Source organism: Patella vulgata, chromosome 2, assembly GCF_932274485.2.
Source record: "Patella vulgata chromosome 2, xgPatVulg1.2, whole genome shotgun sequence".
Classification (NCBI taxonomy): Eukaryota; Metazoa; Mollusca; class Gastropoda; family Patellidae; genus Patella; species Patella vulgata.
Genome location: NC_065880.2, coordinates 69,750,961 through 69,767,141, shown reverse-complemented (window position 1 = coordinate 69,767,141; position 16,181 = coordinate 69,750,961). Strand labels below are relative to the sequence as shown.

At 33.8% G+C, this 16,181-nt stretch overlaps 1 protein-coding gene across 2 annotated transcripts in view; it reads left to right on the top strand.

The window, feature by feature from the left end:
* LOC126811934 (uncharacterized) overlaps positions 1–16,181 on the top strand; it is an 18,579-nt gene extending 2,398 nt beyond the window's left edge. For both annotated transcript variants that reach the window (XM_056098959.1, XM_050538000.2), the window contains exons 3-5: positions 10,820–10,955; positions 12,078–12,207; positions 14,174–16,181. In XM_056098959.1, coding sequence (XP_055954934.1) covers positions 10,820–10,955; positions 12,078–12,207; positions 14,174–14,259 — 352 coding nt within the window. In that variant the 3' untranslated portion in view covers positions 14,260–16,181. The remainder of the gene's footprint in view (positions 1–10,819; positions 10,956–12,077; positions 12,208–14,173) is intronic.

Below are 16,181 nucleotides of genomic sequence, written 5' to 3'. Positions count from 1 at the left end.
TTTGTCTATTTATTTTCACAGGTGTAGGCATATACAATGTTTTAAAAATTAAGAATATCTTCGAAAATATTTTTACCGGTAGTTTGTTATATATATAGAGTGCCGTAGTCTTGTGTATTTACTTCTAGTTTTTATAATGTAGTTTTTATAGTGTATTGACTTCAGAATTTTATTCTCTTTTTAACCTCATCATTTAAATTTTATTTTTAAAGATTTACACATCTTATTGGAATTTCTCACATTTAATGAAAAAACACCCCCATAGGAATGTCAGTCTCGAATTTTTCATAGAATATTAGAGTGCAGAGTTTCTTTGTCCATTTATTTTGTCAAAACTTTAGATACATAATATTTCAGAATTATGTTGTATGTACATGTAGAGTTATAATTTACTCTATCACATACATGTACCCCCTACATGTACATGTACATACAAGATTAATTGTGAAATATATTATGTATTTAAAATTTTGTATATATTTTATTATTATTATTACTCTTTCACAGTAGTATAGTGAATTTACTCAAGTGATAACAGTAAAATTATTATAATTTGTCACAGTTAAAAAAAACAACCTTTGTTGAACTTAGCCTCTTATTTTTACCTGATACAGGTCTTATTGTCGCTTGCATTCTTTTCTCTTCTCTTCTTGTGGACAGTTCATTTATGATCGGAACAAGGTCTAAAATAACATGCTTTGGAGCACGAACGTGCTTCGAAATCAAAAACCTGTGCCTCGAAAAAAAGAAAAACGCACTCTGAAAAAAAATAAAATAAAAAAAGTCTAAGGTAGTGATGCCTCCTGACCTCTAATGGGTGTTTCCTCTTGTTGTGGTAAGTTGCACAGATCAGATCAGATCAGATCAACTGGCGCTGGATCAACTCCCTCGGATGAGTCGACTGAGCGCCAGCCGCGACATCAGCTCACTAGTCATGCTTTTCAGTAGACCTGGTATCCGATCCGCTGCATCCTTGATCGTCATTTCAGTTTTACGGTGTACAAGTTTTCTTTTGACTTAATTTTCTGCGATTTTTAAGTATTGAAATATGGATGGAAAACCGGAGCTTGATCCACCGCCGCCTAAAAAGCAATGTGGGCAAGCGACATTGTTTTTTTTCCAGAAGAAATGCCCTGCAGGGTCGAGCAAGTTTTCATGCGAAAAAGGCTGCACATAGTCAAATAAACTCCTATGTAAACTGCGCTAGTATTGTTCAAAGATGTCGTTTTTCAGCTCTGAACTTCGCACCTCCGATGGGGCCAGCGCTCGCCGTTGGGCACAGAATCGGTGCCACGAGAATTTAACCTTATTTTAGGCCCTAGATCGGAATCACCCGCCCATGATTGCAACTTGATTAAACTCACTGGAAACGAAGAGGGTTGCTCTTAACGGAGATGAACTTGTTAACCTTATTGTAAATGGCGAACATTATTTTTTGGAGTAAATTGATGAAAAATTGGATATGCCACTTCTTTCAACAGGAAAATAAACTTTTTTTATTTTAATTCAAAATTTAAACCCCAAAATCACCCGAAAAGACATTTGTACAATCAATGACTATAGGAAAGTGTTGACTGATGTTCCCTTCTGGTACTTACTTTCAAAAATTCTTCGAACACATTTTTAACATGTGATAAACCAATGCAATATTCAATTCAAACAACAAAAAGAAATTTCTGATATTTTAAAAATGCAAAATTTTATTTATGCAGTGTAGCTTTCCTTGTTGTTTTATTTCTTTAAAGATGGGTTCCCAGAAAAGTATTTATCGGGTTTTTATTTCCAATAAAAGTATGGCAATTTTGGTATATATGGAAAGTAGAGATATCCAATCTTACTAGAAAAATACTGGATTCCCCGAAAAACACTCATGGAGCGTATACAGGACAAAAATGTAAGGGTTCCCCTAATCAACAGCCCGACGATTAAGAGTTTCTGCAACCTTGATGTCAAAGCTCACACGCGAACATTGAGCGCTTGATGTACAAGTTGATAAACTTTATGAAGAGTTAGACGTACACCACTTTCAGAGATAAAAATGACGGAAAAAGACGCGGGTAGTGGATAATCCGAGAATTTAATTAGGATTCGATATTTGTAATAAATAGTAAGCGATTAAAGACAACATCGTCTTATGTATGCAATGAATTCTCCTCTAATTTGCAAGACGTGACGTAAACATGACCTGGTTTGATCAAATTTTAATAGCAGGGCATTCCTTCGCAATTACAATGTTTGAGAAGGATTTGAAGCATAATTATGACAAATTAATTAGTTTGAATATGTTTTTAGTCCATATATACATTAAATCACCCAGTTTGTACGCGGGAACCCATCTTTAAGATATGAACATTAATCAGAATTTCAAGTATTTGTCATTTTATGAACTATGTTTATTAATGTTATTTCCACCATGTCCTGTTTTAAGCTAACAACATTTATTAGGTGTGGGTCTTAAATGAATTGTTTTGAGGTTTGGGTGACTATAACTGACTGATATCTGTCATGTTGATACCAAGATTGTTTGTCACCTGCTTAAAGGGGAATTGTGTAAGATATAGATAAAGAGCTGCCCATTCTCGCTGTATTATTTCAAATAGATAATGCAAAATGAATATTGAAAAGGTTCTGGTTTTGACACCATATGTGAATTGACTGGTCATTCGAGTCTTAGCTTCGCTTCTTCATTTTTAGATTAAATCATTAAATGGCCAAATCAAATCTAATCTACTTATAATCAGAGCCATCCAATGGCATCAAGAGTTGATTATGACTTTTTCATGTTAATAAATGTCTGAATAATGATTTATATAACATTTAAGACCCAAAGAAAGACCGGCAATAGGCAGATTTAGCTCTTACATAATGCCTGTTTAAACATACATTATGCAAGAGCTAAATCTGCCTTTTGCAGGTCTTTCTTTAGGCCTGAAATGTTATCTAAATTATTAATTAGACATTAATTAAGTTATCCAGACCATAATCAACTCTCTATGTCATCGCTAGCACGCGATATTAATTAGATTAGGATCTGATCTGCTGCTCTAATATGCTCTATGGTCATTCATGATTAAATCAAGAAATGGATAATCGAAACTATGTATTTTAACGTACCGACTTTAGTAATGATGATCAAGGCTAGGCCAAAAATTCAATTGCTAAATTCTCAGTTTCAGAGTGGATCAATTTTCAGCAAATTCCCTTAACATTATCTAGTTTGTAACTATTATATAGTGAGAACTGCCAGCTCTTTATCTAATCTCCCATAATGTTTCTTTACAGGGCATATAGATCTATTCTTAATACCTTAAAATAGACGAAAATGAGTCTAAAAGAACTTAATAATGTAATATGAATGTATATAAAGTGATTTATATTCAATTTTTAAAATATTTATTGCAATTTCTAATTAATTATGTTCAGTGAAAAACGTAAATAGTCCAAATGACGAGTCATTTACGGCTGCTTAGTTCATTCTACATGTGTTTTTATTATTATTTTGTAGTTTGTGAATCAGCCATTACTAATTACTTCAGTATTGTCTTGTATGTTTTTCTTTCTTCATTACAAATTGCTCCCAAAACCATAGAATATACGACAATAGAATATTCAATGGGTTTTAAATATTGAATATTATTAGGATCCAATATTTTCACAGTAAGATAACAACATAAATATTGATAGAAATGAACCAATATTGAATTCTAATTCATATTTTTAATTTCAAATATTATGGAAATATTGAGTTAGAGGGTTAGCTCCTTTAAACATACATTATGCAAGACCTAAATGCAGGTCTTTCTTTAGACCTTAAATGTTATCTACATTATTAGACATTAATTAACTTACCAAGACCATAATCAACTCTTGATGACTGCGATATTTAGTGGATTCAAATACGTTTTCTGATAGATGTGGTTACCGTAAAAATGGATAATCAAGAGTCTTGATTCAAGACTTGGTTTATTATCGAAAAGACTGTAGTAATGACGATCGAGGCTAGTCTATAGTTCTATTGTAAGCTCAGAGTGAAATAATTTTACTGAAATTTTCAGCACATTCTCTTATCATTATATATTTTTTAACTATTATAGCAAGAACTATCAGCTCTTTCCCCGGTTGTACGTGACAAGGAATAGGGTTGTCTGTCCAAACTTGTGGGTTTTCTCCAGGTTCTCCAGTTTCCTTCCACTGCTAAAGACCCCTATGCGCAAGCGATTTTATTGAAATAAAATTGAACCATATGCTAGTCCTAAAATGACCTAGTTTGTGTTGAGTGGAGTTAAACCCCATTTTTTTTCTCTCTCTCTCTCTCACTCTCTCTCTCTCTGTCTCTCTCTCTCTCTTTTGCTTTAACCTTATGGGTTTTTCTTGGCTTTCTATTACTAAAAAACCATCAAGTGATTTAATAAAATGAGAATGTTTGCCTGGAAAAATAAGTGACAGATCATTATGCTAATTTCATGTTTTGTAATTTTATTTACTTTATATTATCTGTTGTCTCTTCAAACTTTATATCAATATCTCTTCACTTTAGCCGATTTATTAGTGATAACTGCTGTGCTGTATAGTAATATTATAGGTAAAAATAAAGTCTTAGAACTATGACCGATATCAGTGATTAGTATTTATCGTTTATAACTTGTTACCAAGCGATTTTGTTTGTAGATGTTATTATTTTTTTATTTTCTTGGACTGAATTACAATATTTACTTTGACTGGGTATTTACAATATGAATATTATAGTAATCTTTAGGTTATATATACATACCCGGTAGTTCAATGTTTATTGATCAGAGTCTGGATTTGCTTGTCAGCGTTATCAGGAAAAAACTTATTGGATCAAAAGTCAATAATTCTACATTTGAAATTCATTACGGAAAACATTCCTAATGTTGTAAGGAAAACTTTTTATCAACTACACACATGTTTTAAAGGAGCTAAATCGCTAACATTTGGGACCTAGAAATTGACAAAAGTGGGTCGCAACGCATATAATACTGTAATATGAATGTATATAAACTGATTTACATTCAATGGTTTCCGTTTTTACTCAAATTTCAAATCAGTTATGTTCGGCGAAATAAGCCAGCAGTCTCAAGCGAGTGCAAATTTCTAGCGTCTGGTTATTCCAGTCTACATACGCCGTTTGATTTGGTGCAATGTGTCTAGCCTCGTCCCTCGAGTCTCTTGATACAACTGGGGCTGAAGAGCATTATGGTACACGATTCGTGTACCAATGGTAAAATGTTTATTTTGTCTTAAATATTGGATATCATAAGCCCATCTTTTCCAGGTAAGATCACAACATGAATGTTGATTTAATTTGACAAATAAATCGTGTTTTCAATGTTGAAGATTTTGGATGATATTGAGTTAGAGACTTAGCTACTTTAATCATTAAAATTTGCACACAGGGCCTAGAAAATTCAAAATTTGGAATAAAATTTTGTTTGAACTCTAATTTATTCTTCATTTCATCTGATTCTAATTCTGATGCTGACAGTATGATACCTTCCTTTCTGTGGTGGTACAAATAAGGGATGGGTGTACCTTTTCATTAACATTTTTGTGGTCATTGCTGCAAATGAAATCATCCAGTCCGTCTGCCATTGCTTCTACAGTTTAAGCAAATAGTAAACACAGGGGGACTGCACTCCACAATTACACAATTCAAACCTAAGAACGACAGACAATATACAGATACCTCAAACAACAGACGTATACATATCAGATCAAGTGAATGGAGAGGTCCAACCCTGGTTTCCGTCCACTTTCAAATGAAATCACCCAGTCCATCTATCTTTGTGTCTACATATTATACAAAATTAGAGATCTGTAAATGGGATAATTGTAGTCCTTTGGCTTTATCCTTGACACATTTTCTACATTTATTCCTAATTCTTTCTACCATAATGACATGGTTAGTGTTGAGTGAACATCATTTTTGTGTGTTTCTTTCTTGCTGTCACTCTTGCTCTCTATCTTTTAATGTATATACTTAAAAAAGAAAAGCTGTTTTGAAAGATGGTTGCCAGGCAACAAAACATATACCGACAGTCTCTAAGTGGTCAGAGCAGTCCATAAATTTTATCAAATTGTGAATCTTTAGGTACTCCTAAATAAAAAGCAAGGTTTGGTACAGTGAGTATAATATCTTTAAATGGTTGACAAGATTCTATAACATTATCAAGGGCAATAACTATATAAGTATTATCAGAAATTGTTGTAATAGTTATTCATCAGGGGTTCCTTTTTATACTAATTTAAACAATGTATATAAATTTTGAACAGTCTGGACAATAAATTTTTTAGCTGAAGTTTTCACAAAATTTTACGAAGTGAACAAGAGCCATAATTCAAGAAGGAAGAGAAAGAAATGGGGTTTATTTCATGACCAACATATGGTTTCATTTTATTTCAATAATTCGATAGCGTGCAAGGATCTTTAGCTGTGGGAGGAAACCGGAGGACCCTTAAAAAAACCCATGGGGTTGTATAGCCGACCCTAGTCCTTGTCAAGAGCAAGAGGGGAATCAAAACCATGCCACTTGACTCAATGACAGAGCTCATGATCTAACATGGACGTGTTAAACCATTCTGTAAGACCCGATAGCCCCTACCACACTCAACAAGTTATTAAAAGAAATTGTTGGAAGTTCAATAAGCGACTTCGTTTTACTACTGGTAATTTAAATAATGCATATATGTTTAAAACATATCAGATAGTTAGGGCATTTACAATGTTCTTCAAAGTAAAAGCAATAATTCTGAGATTTATTACAGAAAGTGCAGAAATTCAATAAACTTACATGTACTGTAAACAGCCTATATAAATTTAAAAAGATTGAAGGATAAATGGAGTCTTTAGAGTGCTCAAAAGAAATTGTGGATGATTGTTGTGGTAGTGTTAGACCATATTGCAAAATGGTGTATAACAACTATTGATTAGGGAGCTATGGTGGCTCAGTGTTTAAGACATTGGCTCGCTAACCTGGAGGTCCATTGTTCCATCCCTGCGTTGGCCACAGGCCCATAGCCAGCTTCCTAGCTTCGGAGGGGCAGTGAGGTATTTAGGGGTGGCACACCCGGCTCAGTCTACAGTAGGTATTTTAGAGCTCTGGTCGGCAAATTTTTTTTCGGGGGGTGGGGGGGTCGGCAAAACATTTTTTCGGGAGGAGGGGGGGCATTGCCCCCCTCTGGCTACGGGCCTGGTTGGCCAAGATAGTTTATTGAGATTTTCCGAAGTTTTCATCCTTGTCATTGGTGCAGGATAAAGGGCCTGGCAAAGGAAATGTATAGTCGGTCGGATGTGATAAAAAACCGAAGCCCCGTGTACACATTGGCATGCATGTAAAAGATCCCTTGACAGTTGGAATTTGAAAGAAAAGTAGGCTGTAGCACTGCTGTCAAGGCAAAATTTCCCTCATAGCACACTGTGGGGCGCATGACCGTGTTTATTAGCCCAGTCAGAACAGAACAATAGGACGTAAAACCCCATTTCATTTAGAACTATTGATTAAGAAATCTTGGTTTATATAATAATAATAATAATAATAATATATATTTATTGTTTTAAGACCATTACACATTTGTCTCAATAGTCTGTACATATAAAATCCAGCATTATGAACATAAAATAGTTTTTAAGAGAATTTTTAACAATATAAGTTTTGAGGTTTGATTTAAAAAGAGGGAGTTTTGTACAAGATCTCCAATCTAATGGTAAACTATTCCACAGTTTAGACACGGCAACACAAATGGCACGGTTGCCATACTGTTGGGACATTTTCTTCACATGTACTTTAAAAGAGAAGGGCAACAGCTTCACTTCAGTACTACTCCTAGTACGATATTCTGATTTACAAACGTTTATAATGTCAGTGAGGTAGCGAGGTGCTGACTCACCATGGCGTTTAACTTTTAAAATAATACACAGAATATTTCCATTGTTGATGTATTGTTGAGTATGTGGCTCTTTTTCATGCTAATCAATTATATGAATTAATGTATACCAAGATTTGATTAACCTTTCATTCACATTTTATTGACTGAAAAAGTACTTATATAAGCATTATTGACTGAGTTCAGTGGAAAGTTCACTTTTATAGAAAATACTTTTAAAGGGTCTTTGATAAGCTACATAATAGAAAGTGGTGCCACATGTTGTGTAAGGCTGAAACTCTAACCATAGAGGTAAATCTATATTATATATTGATCTGGGATCAGATTTATGATGATTTGAAAAGCTGAATTTTAAGCAAATGCAGTTTTTTGCAATTAATTATACTTTGACCATCAATATTTCATTATAGGAGAAATCACAGATATATTTAAATAAATAAAACTGGTTAATTCTGTGTGGATGGCTGTTAGAATCCTTTATTCTTGTCCCAAGTAGTTGTCTAAAACCCTGTGATATCTAATCAAAGAAAAACAAAAGTCCATGAGTTTCTTCGGTGAATGGGGAGGTAAGCCTCTTGATGAGAAACCACCTTGTTCCTGTATAAACCTGCCTATGTAATGCATGCTCAATAACAGTTTCCCGCTATAGCTATTATGCTATCATGATATTTTATTGTTTTTAAGCAGGTAATAACATTTTATGGGCAAATGTTGGAAACGGTATTGAACAGTCACATATTTATTAAGTCTATGAGAAAATAGATTCTGATATATCTTAAAGATGCAGTATGTAATATTTAGATAAAATACTGGACGTTTTTGCTGTAATAGTTAGATAAAAATAGATAATGAAAAATGAACATATTGAAAATTTCAGTCAAATTATATCATTCTGATTGAAGTTGTCAAGTACAATTGTTTCGATAATAAACAAACTTTTGGTTATCGATTTTTAAATTAAATCACAAAATGGCAATTATGTGCCAATTCATTGAAAATTGCATCCATCCAATGGTCTAGAGAGTTGATTATAGTCTTGTTGTGTGAATAAATGTCTAATTAATAATTTATATAACATTTGAAGCCATAATATACAGATTTAGCCCTATAGACTGTTTTGGTGATTATTTTGAGATGGTAAATAAGCTGCATCTTCAAAAGTCAGACTTGGTTTATATTTGCACTATTTTGGAGGGGGATATCAAGTTTGAAAGAATGTGAAATATTACATACATGTAATACAATGAAAAAAATTAGCGACAACTGCTTTCACTTTCCAGTCATTATTGTATTAAATGTAAGCTTATATACTATTTTTAAGTTTATACACAAAGAGAAAGAATCAATATGTAATTGATCTGTGGTGGCACATGTTATTTACTTCCCCAATTGACTTCTTTATTCAGATTTAATAGAAACACACTGGCATGCTATAAAATATACTGACTGACTTCTTTATTTATGTAGAAAAGTAAGATAATGACCCCAAACTTCATTTAATGTCTGTTACAACCAAAACCAAAGAAACTACAAATAAAATTTTGTGATCAATCCAAGTGAATAGAGGTAAAGGAGGCAAAAGAATGCCAATGTTTGCTGTAGTTCCTACTTTTTCCCTAGTCTATTTTGGGCCATTGGTTATCTTTATAAATAATAGAGATTTAAACATCACATGTACCTGGGATCTCAGCAGTATTTTATACATGTATTGTATTTATCACCTTCTCTCCACACAGCTGCAATAGCTCAGTGGGTAGGGTGCTGGCTCACTATACAGGAGGTTTGGGGTTCAATCCGGTGTTGTCCGAGAAAGTTCACAGAATTTTTCAGCTGACACAAAGGTAAATCTGCTGAGTGCAAAAACAACAAAGCATTAAAGTTAGGAGAACGTACATTCTACAGAGCTAAAACGAAGTGAACCATGGCCAAACTTTCAGACGTTTTGATTTATCCTCTTCCGAAGATACAATTGTACATATCCGCCTTGCAAGATTATAAGGAATATTCCTTTTGGTATGTTTACCTTTATCAGTGGTGCAGGACAGGGGGTCTGACAAGGACAGAATCTAGTTATTTGGATAGGATGGAAAACTGGGGTCCTACTTACATGGCGTGCATGTAAAACAACCCTTGACAGTTCTAATTCAATATAAGAGTAGGCTGTAGCTCTGCTCTCCAGTCAAAATTTCATAGCACACTGTATGCTAGTCTTCATGAGCTCAGACGGTACAGAAAATTTTATACCTCATGTTTGCACCATAAAATTGTAATTTTCAACATTCCCTTTCTGTCAAATTAAATTTCTTTGTGTTTGGGAGAATTGATATGTGATGTGTTTACCCCATCGTAAAAACATCATTCTTATTGTTGTGATCTGATGTTATATTCAGAATATCAAGATTAAAGTGTATCAATCAAATAACATTTACAATCATCCATTTATAAATGTGGTGCATTTTCACCGAGTCTCAATACATCAGACATGATACAATGTACTTCATCAATAAATAGTATTACATATAAACTTTGCACTTTGTTAGTATTACATTGTACTTGACAATACTAATTGACACTTTGTCAGTATTACATATTGTACTTGACACTTTAGTATTACATATTGTACCAAGAATCCTTCCAGTATTACATATTGTACAAGGAATCCTTTCAGTATTATATAATATTGTACTTGACATTTTGTCAGTATTACATATTGTACTTGGCACTTAGTCAGTATTACATATTGTACCAGGCATTCTTTCAGTATTACATATTATGCTTAATTATATATTGGGATATTTTGCTTCATAATAATTCATATGCCGAGTATCACAAATTTTATTCGGTATTTATCCAAGTCTTAAATGGGATGTAATGACTGTAATGGTAACCTGATTTATTGTGTGTTTGTTTCCAGGAGTAACTGTCATGAAGGAATAGCCAAGATATTAAGAAGCCACTATGAACGACCTTATTTTATACCCAAAGATTCTGAATCTAGTACCATAGACTGGATGTTTATGGGAGGAAGTGGGCTAGGAGCTTTCATGCATGTAAGTTCATTAATACTGATACATCATCGTCTTTTCAACTAATTTGTGCAAATGAGAGATAATTGAAATAATTAATTATTTAGAGACATTTGACATGATTATTTTTCCATAATTCCAAACAACTTGTATAACTGATTGAATCAGTTGCATAATCTACTAGCACAGAGGCGGATTTAAGGGGGGGGTGCGAGGGGCGCGCGCCCCCCCTAATTTTCGACAGTGCCCTTTTTTACTGCTGAAAGTGCCCTTTCTCAGACCCAAATATGTCCGTTCCCAACCCGTTGCAGGGATCCCAAACGACCCAAACCATCAATTCAAACACACCAGTCTGGTCAAATTAATGCTTTCACTTTCAAACGAATTCTTGTTGTTTAGCTGACGGTGCCCTAATCCTATAGAGTGGCTATAGATAGACATCTTGTGAAATCGCGGCGTATACACTCATGCCCTTCACCGACGCGCATGAGTGCAACTTGATGTAGCATTGTTTCATGTGTGGACAGTACAAAGTACAAGTTACAAGGCTTAAATAGTGAAGTGGCTAGGGAATAGATTCGTCTTTTTTCCCATCATAATGCCTCGCTCGCCTTGACAATTTTCGAGTCGCTTGTTCAACTGACTTTTTTGCTCGATTTTAAGGCTATTTTTCAACGATTTCCGAACGTTTACTTAGACGAAAATATCAGCCAAATAGCTCTTGGAATGGCTACAGATGCAAGGAAATGACGGATAATTTTCTTTGGGACTCCCCCCCCCCCCTAAAAAATCCCCTCTCAGCGGCGTGCCCCGTCTCCGCGGTCAGTGCCCTCATTTTGCGGCGCCCCCCCCCCCCCTTTTCAAAATTCCTAGATCCGCCCCTGTAGCACATCACTGATTTTCTATAAAAGCTTGTTTGACTGAAATAACAATAAATTTTAATACTATGTTATCATTCAAAAACATCCAGTGGTACATTGTTTATAGATTAGACATGATTATCATTCAAAGATACCTAGTTGTTGTGCATTTAATCTAGACTTGATTATTATTCAAAGACACTTGTACATTTTTGTAGTCTAGACTTGCAGAAACAAATTTTAGCATGTAAAGCACTAGTGTTAATGCAAATCTATTCATCTTCAGCTTGATTATGTTGAACGACCATCGTGGCAGGCACAAATATCAGGGAAAAAAACGTGGGACCTTGTACCAAGTCCTGAATGTGAAAATATTTGTCACTCAATGAATGTAACTGTTGAAAAAGGAGATATTTGTAAGTATTTTTATAATCTTGTATTTTTATACGCCCACATTTTCATGTGGACGTATATTGTCGTCGCCCCTGTCCGCCCGTCCGTCCCTCCTTCCGTCCACAATTTTTGTGAACACTCTAGAGGTCACAATTTTTATCCGATTTCAACGAAACTTGATATATAGGTCTATCACCCAAGATCTCGTTTCTATATTTTAAGAAAAATCGCGTTTTTAGCTTGTGGACCCAATAGAGGTCATAATTTTTATCCGATTTAAAAGAAGTTTTAGTATATCACTGTTAAACCCTAAGGATGGCTGAGTTTAAATTTCGTGAAAATCGGACCAAAACTGACTGACAAAATGGCCGCCCATTGTTCTCAAATAGCGTAAAAAAATTTCATGTGGACGTATATTGTCGTCGCCCCCCTCTGTCCACAATTTTTGTGAACACTCTAGAGGTCACAATTTTTATCCGATTTCAACGAAACTTGAAATATAGGTTTATCATCCAAGATCTCGTTTCCTTTCTATATTGTACGAAAAATCGCGTTTTTAGCTTGTGGACCCAATAGAGGTCATAATTTTTATCCGATTTAAAAAAAGTTTTAGTATATCACTGTTAAACCCTAAGAATGGCTGAGTTTAAATTTCGTGAAAATCGGACAAAAACTGACTGACAAAATGGCCGCCCATTGTTCTCAAATAGCTTAAAAATATGGTATATCAAGGTTGTGGACCCTATAGAGGTCACAATTTTTATCCAATTTTGTTGAAACTTAAAATGTAATTTTATAACCCAAAGATTTCAGTTCTTTTCGATATTCGCGCATATCGGACCGTAACTTCCCGAATTATGGCCCCTGATTGTACAAAAAATCACTACTTTTTTTGAGCTTGTTCTCTGTCCTTCTCTTGCAAAATGTGGGCGTATCTTGCATGGCAACCGCTTGTTACATGAAAAATTCAATCCCATGACATTTTAATCAGCTACATTATACAAACATTTCACCTCCCAGACAATTGACTATGTCCTTAGGCCACATCAATTTTATATTCTGTTTTTCTGGGAGCACCTTTTGAAATTTGTCTCTTCTTTCTTCAGGAAAGACAAATTTAAAAACCAAACATACTTTGTTTTACTGTTTAAAAGTTTTTAAATAAAACATCTTTCACCTGATTCATGTGGCTATTTATATATCAAGACCCTGAAGAAAAGTAAACCAAATTGGGTTGGCTTTAGTATGTTATTACAGTATTTATAGATGAAATATCTGTATTTTAAATTGTTTAATGCCAATAATGGTCTCTTGCAATATCAATATATTACTTAATATCCCGCCCTCAATCATATAACCACACTTAGTGTGACATTAGTGTATTAATGTTGTCAATGTGGTCTGGAAAGGGGGCTTGCTACACACTTTTTCCAGGTATACCTCTGATTAAACATTTCAAAAGATATAAAACAGCTTGAATTTGGTCAATCTGATTAAAATACAGATCTATATTTCGTTTCGTTTTTTTTTATATACTTTCGGTGGCCTACACTACATGAAAATCTGAACAGTTGTTTTGGGAGGTCAGGTCAGAGGTCATACGAGCGGCTTTTGACTTATGATGTCCGACATTTGATTAACCAATCGGCATTGATGTTTCTAGTGGATTACCCACAGTTCCATGCACCACACGTCAAAAGTCTGCTGTAACAGACCCTTTTATTGGCTAATCCCTCACATCATCCAGAACACATTAATAATAACAACTCTTCCAGATCCTAGTGTAGTAAAGACAAGTAAAACAAAATTTTGAACTATAAAAAACGAAACTAAATAGGATCTGTGTTTTATCAGATTGGAATTTGGTATTCTGTGTCTCACTTTGGCTGTTAAATTTTCAGAATCTTATACTTTTATATTATTGACTTGTGTTTTCCTCCTAAAGAGCTTAGTCAATATTTATAATTTTTTATGTGTATATTTTTACAGTTGTGGTTGACACTAACATGTGGTATCATGCAACGTTTGTACATCCTGGTGAAATAAGTATCACAATAGGTTCAGAGTATGATTAATCTGTATAGAGTTTGCTTTCACATTTCATCTGGAAACACCACAATCTAAATGGAAGTATTCAGCCACCATATTTGCTTATTGATGGTCTGCAGTTCTTATTTCATATTCCAATAAAAACTTTCCATACACAAGTTTATCACGGGGAAGTAATAAACTCTTATCCTCATTATTGTAAATAATTTGTATTATATGTGATAAAAAACGGAGATGGTGTTATGATTATGAATACATTTATCAAACAGTATAATGTCTTCCATTTAATATGTTATTACCAATATATAACCGTTAATGGTGAAATGAGTTTTTAAAAAAAAACAAATCACCCTGTATTTGATTGTTTATAGTCGCTGATTGTCTAAGTTTTCACGACTCAATTAACATTTAATTAAGAAAATAAATCAAAATATCAACAGTAGATATTGTCCTTCAGCTGGATTAAGAGAAGGGTCCATAAAGCTGATTTTAGCAAAGATCATAGGTACTGCTGGCTTGTTTTGATCGTATTCTGTTTATGTCGTCCACACAAGGTGCCGAATGTTGACGAAGTTTCAATTCATCATATCTTTGAATTGAACCATATTTAGACTGATGTGCCTTTTAAAGATTTAACTTTCACAATAGTGTAGTTTGCAAGAAATTCAAAATCCCTCAAATGAGGATCAGTGACATTAACTTCATTTATATGATTGTTTTTACAGCTTATTACTCAATAATAATATTAATCAATATTTTTAAAGGAGTGTTCAGTTTGTTTTTTTATTGCTTATTGCTCAATTAATTATTATAATTATTGCTCAATATCTAGTTACTACATGCATGCATATTCAAATGTGTTTTAATTCTTGTCAACTGCTTTTATCTAAAGAGTGACTATTGCTGGACAATTTATTAGAGATATACAAAACATGTCTAACATAGGCTACAGCTATTACTTAATTTATTCATATTAGGTATATAGTTTATCGACCTACCCAAAATGGGGATGAAATAGAATCTGTGTTGGTTTCAGATTAATCTAAGCTGAACTATTGTGTAAAAAGGCTTTCAATAAAAAATCTGTTATGGTATATATATTATACTAAAAGAATTATGTGAAGTATTGAATGAGCATAAGTAAAGGAGATGGGGAGGGGGGACTCATCCTCATTTATACGGGTAATGTTCAAAGCATGAAGGTATCTTGGTTGTAGATACAGGCCCGGCGGAGTGGGGGGGCTAGGGGGGGCTTTAGCCCCCCCAATAATTTGGCTGCAAGTACTCTTTTCTCCAGGTTATTGCGGCCCCTGGACCCACGACTATAAGGACCTAGGATGGAAGCCCCCCCAATCAAGAATTGCTTCCGCTGGCCCTGAGATACTCACCCTAGACCTCAATCCTATCCATAATATTCAAAATTAAAAACAAGAACTAGAATTCAATATTGATCTATTTCAAACAATATTGATGTTTTTATCTTACTGTGAAAATATGGGACCCTAATATCCAATATTAAGGACTCAATGAACGTTTTAAAATCAGTACATGGTGTTATCTATGGTTTTGAGTGACATCTGTAATAAACAAATTGCTCAGTTTTATTTGGAAATACAATTTATAGAAATGATAAATATTTATTTATGAAGTTGCATATTATAATCTATTAAGCTGATATGATGGTTGTGATATTTGTGTATAAATTATTGATAAATCTGTACAGTGATCTGTTTCATTGGTCAAGATGAAATTTACCATATAAAATCATTCCTGTTATGTTACAATGTTAGATTACATATGTTTGTAATGTTGTTTAATGATCTTTTCTTGTTATTTAAAATTTTAAGATTTTATTTGTCATATATTACACTTTAACTTGGTATCATGTTTGGTTTTAAATGAGTTCTGTCAAAAGGATAATAATAAAAGTATAATGCTTTGCCTTGAA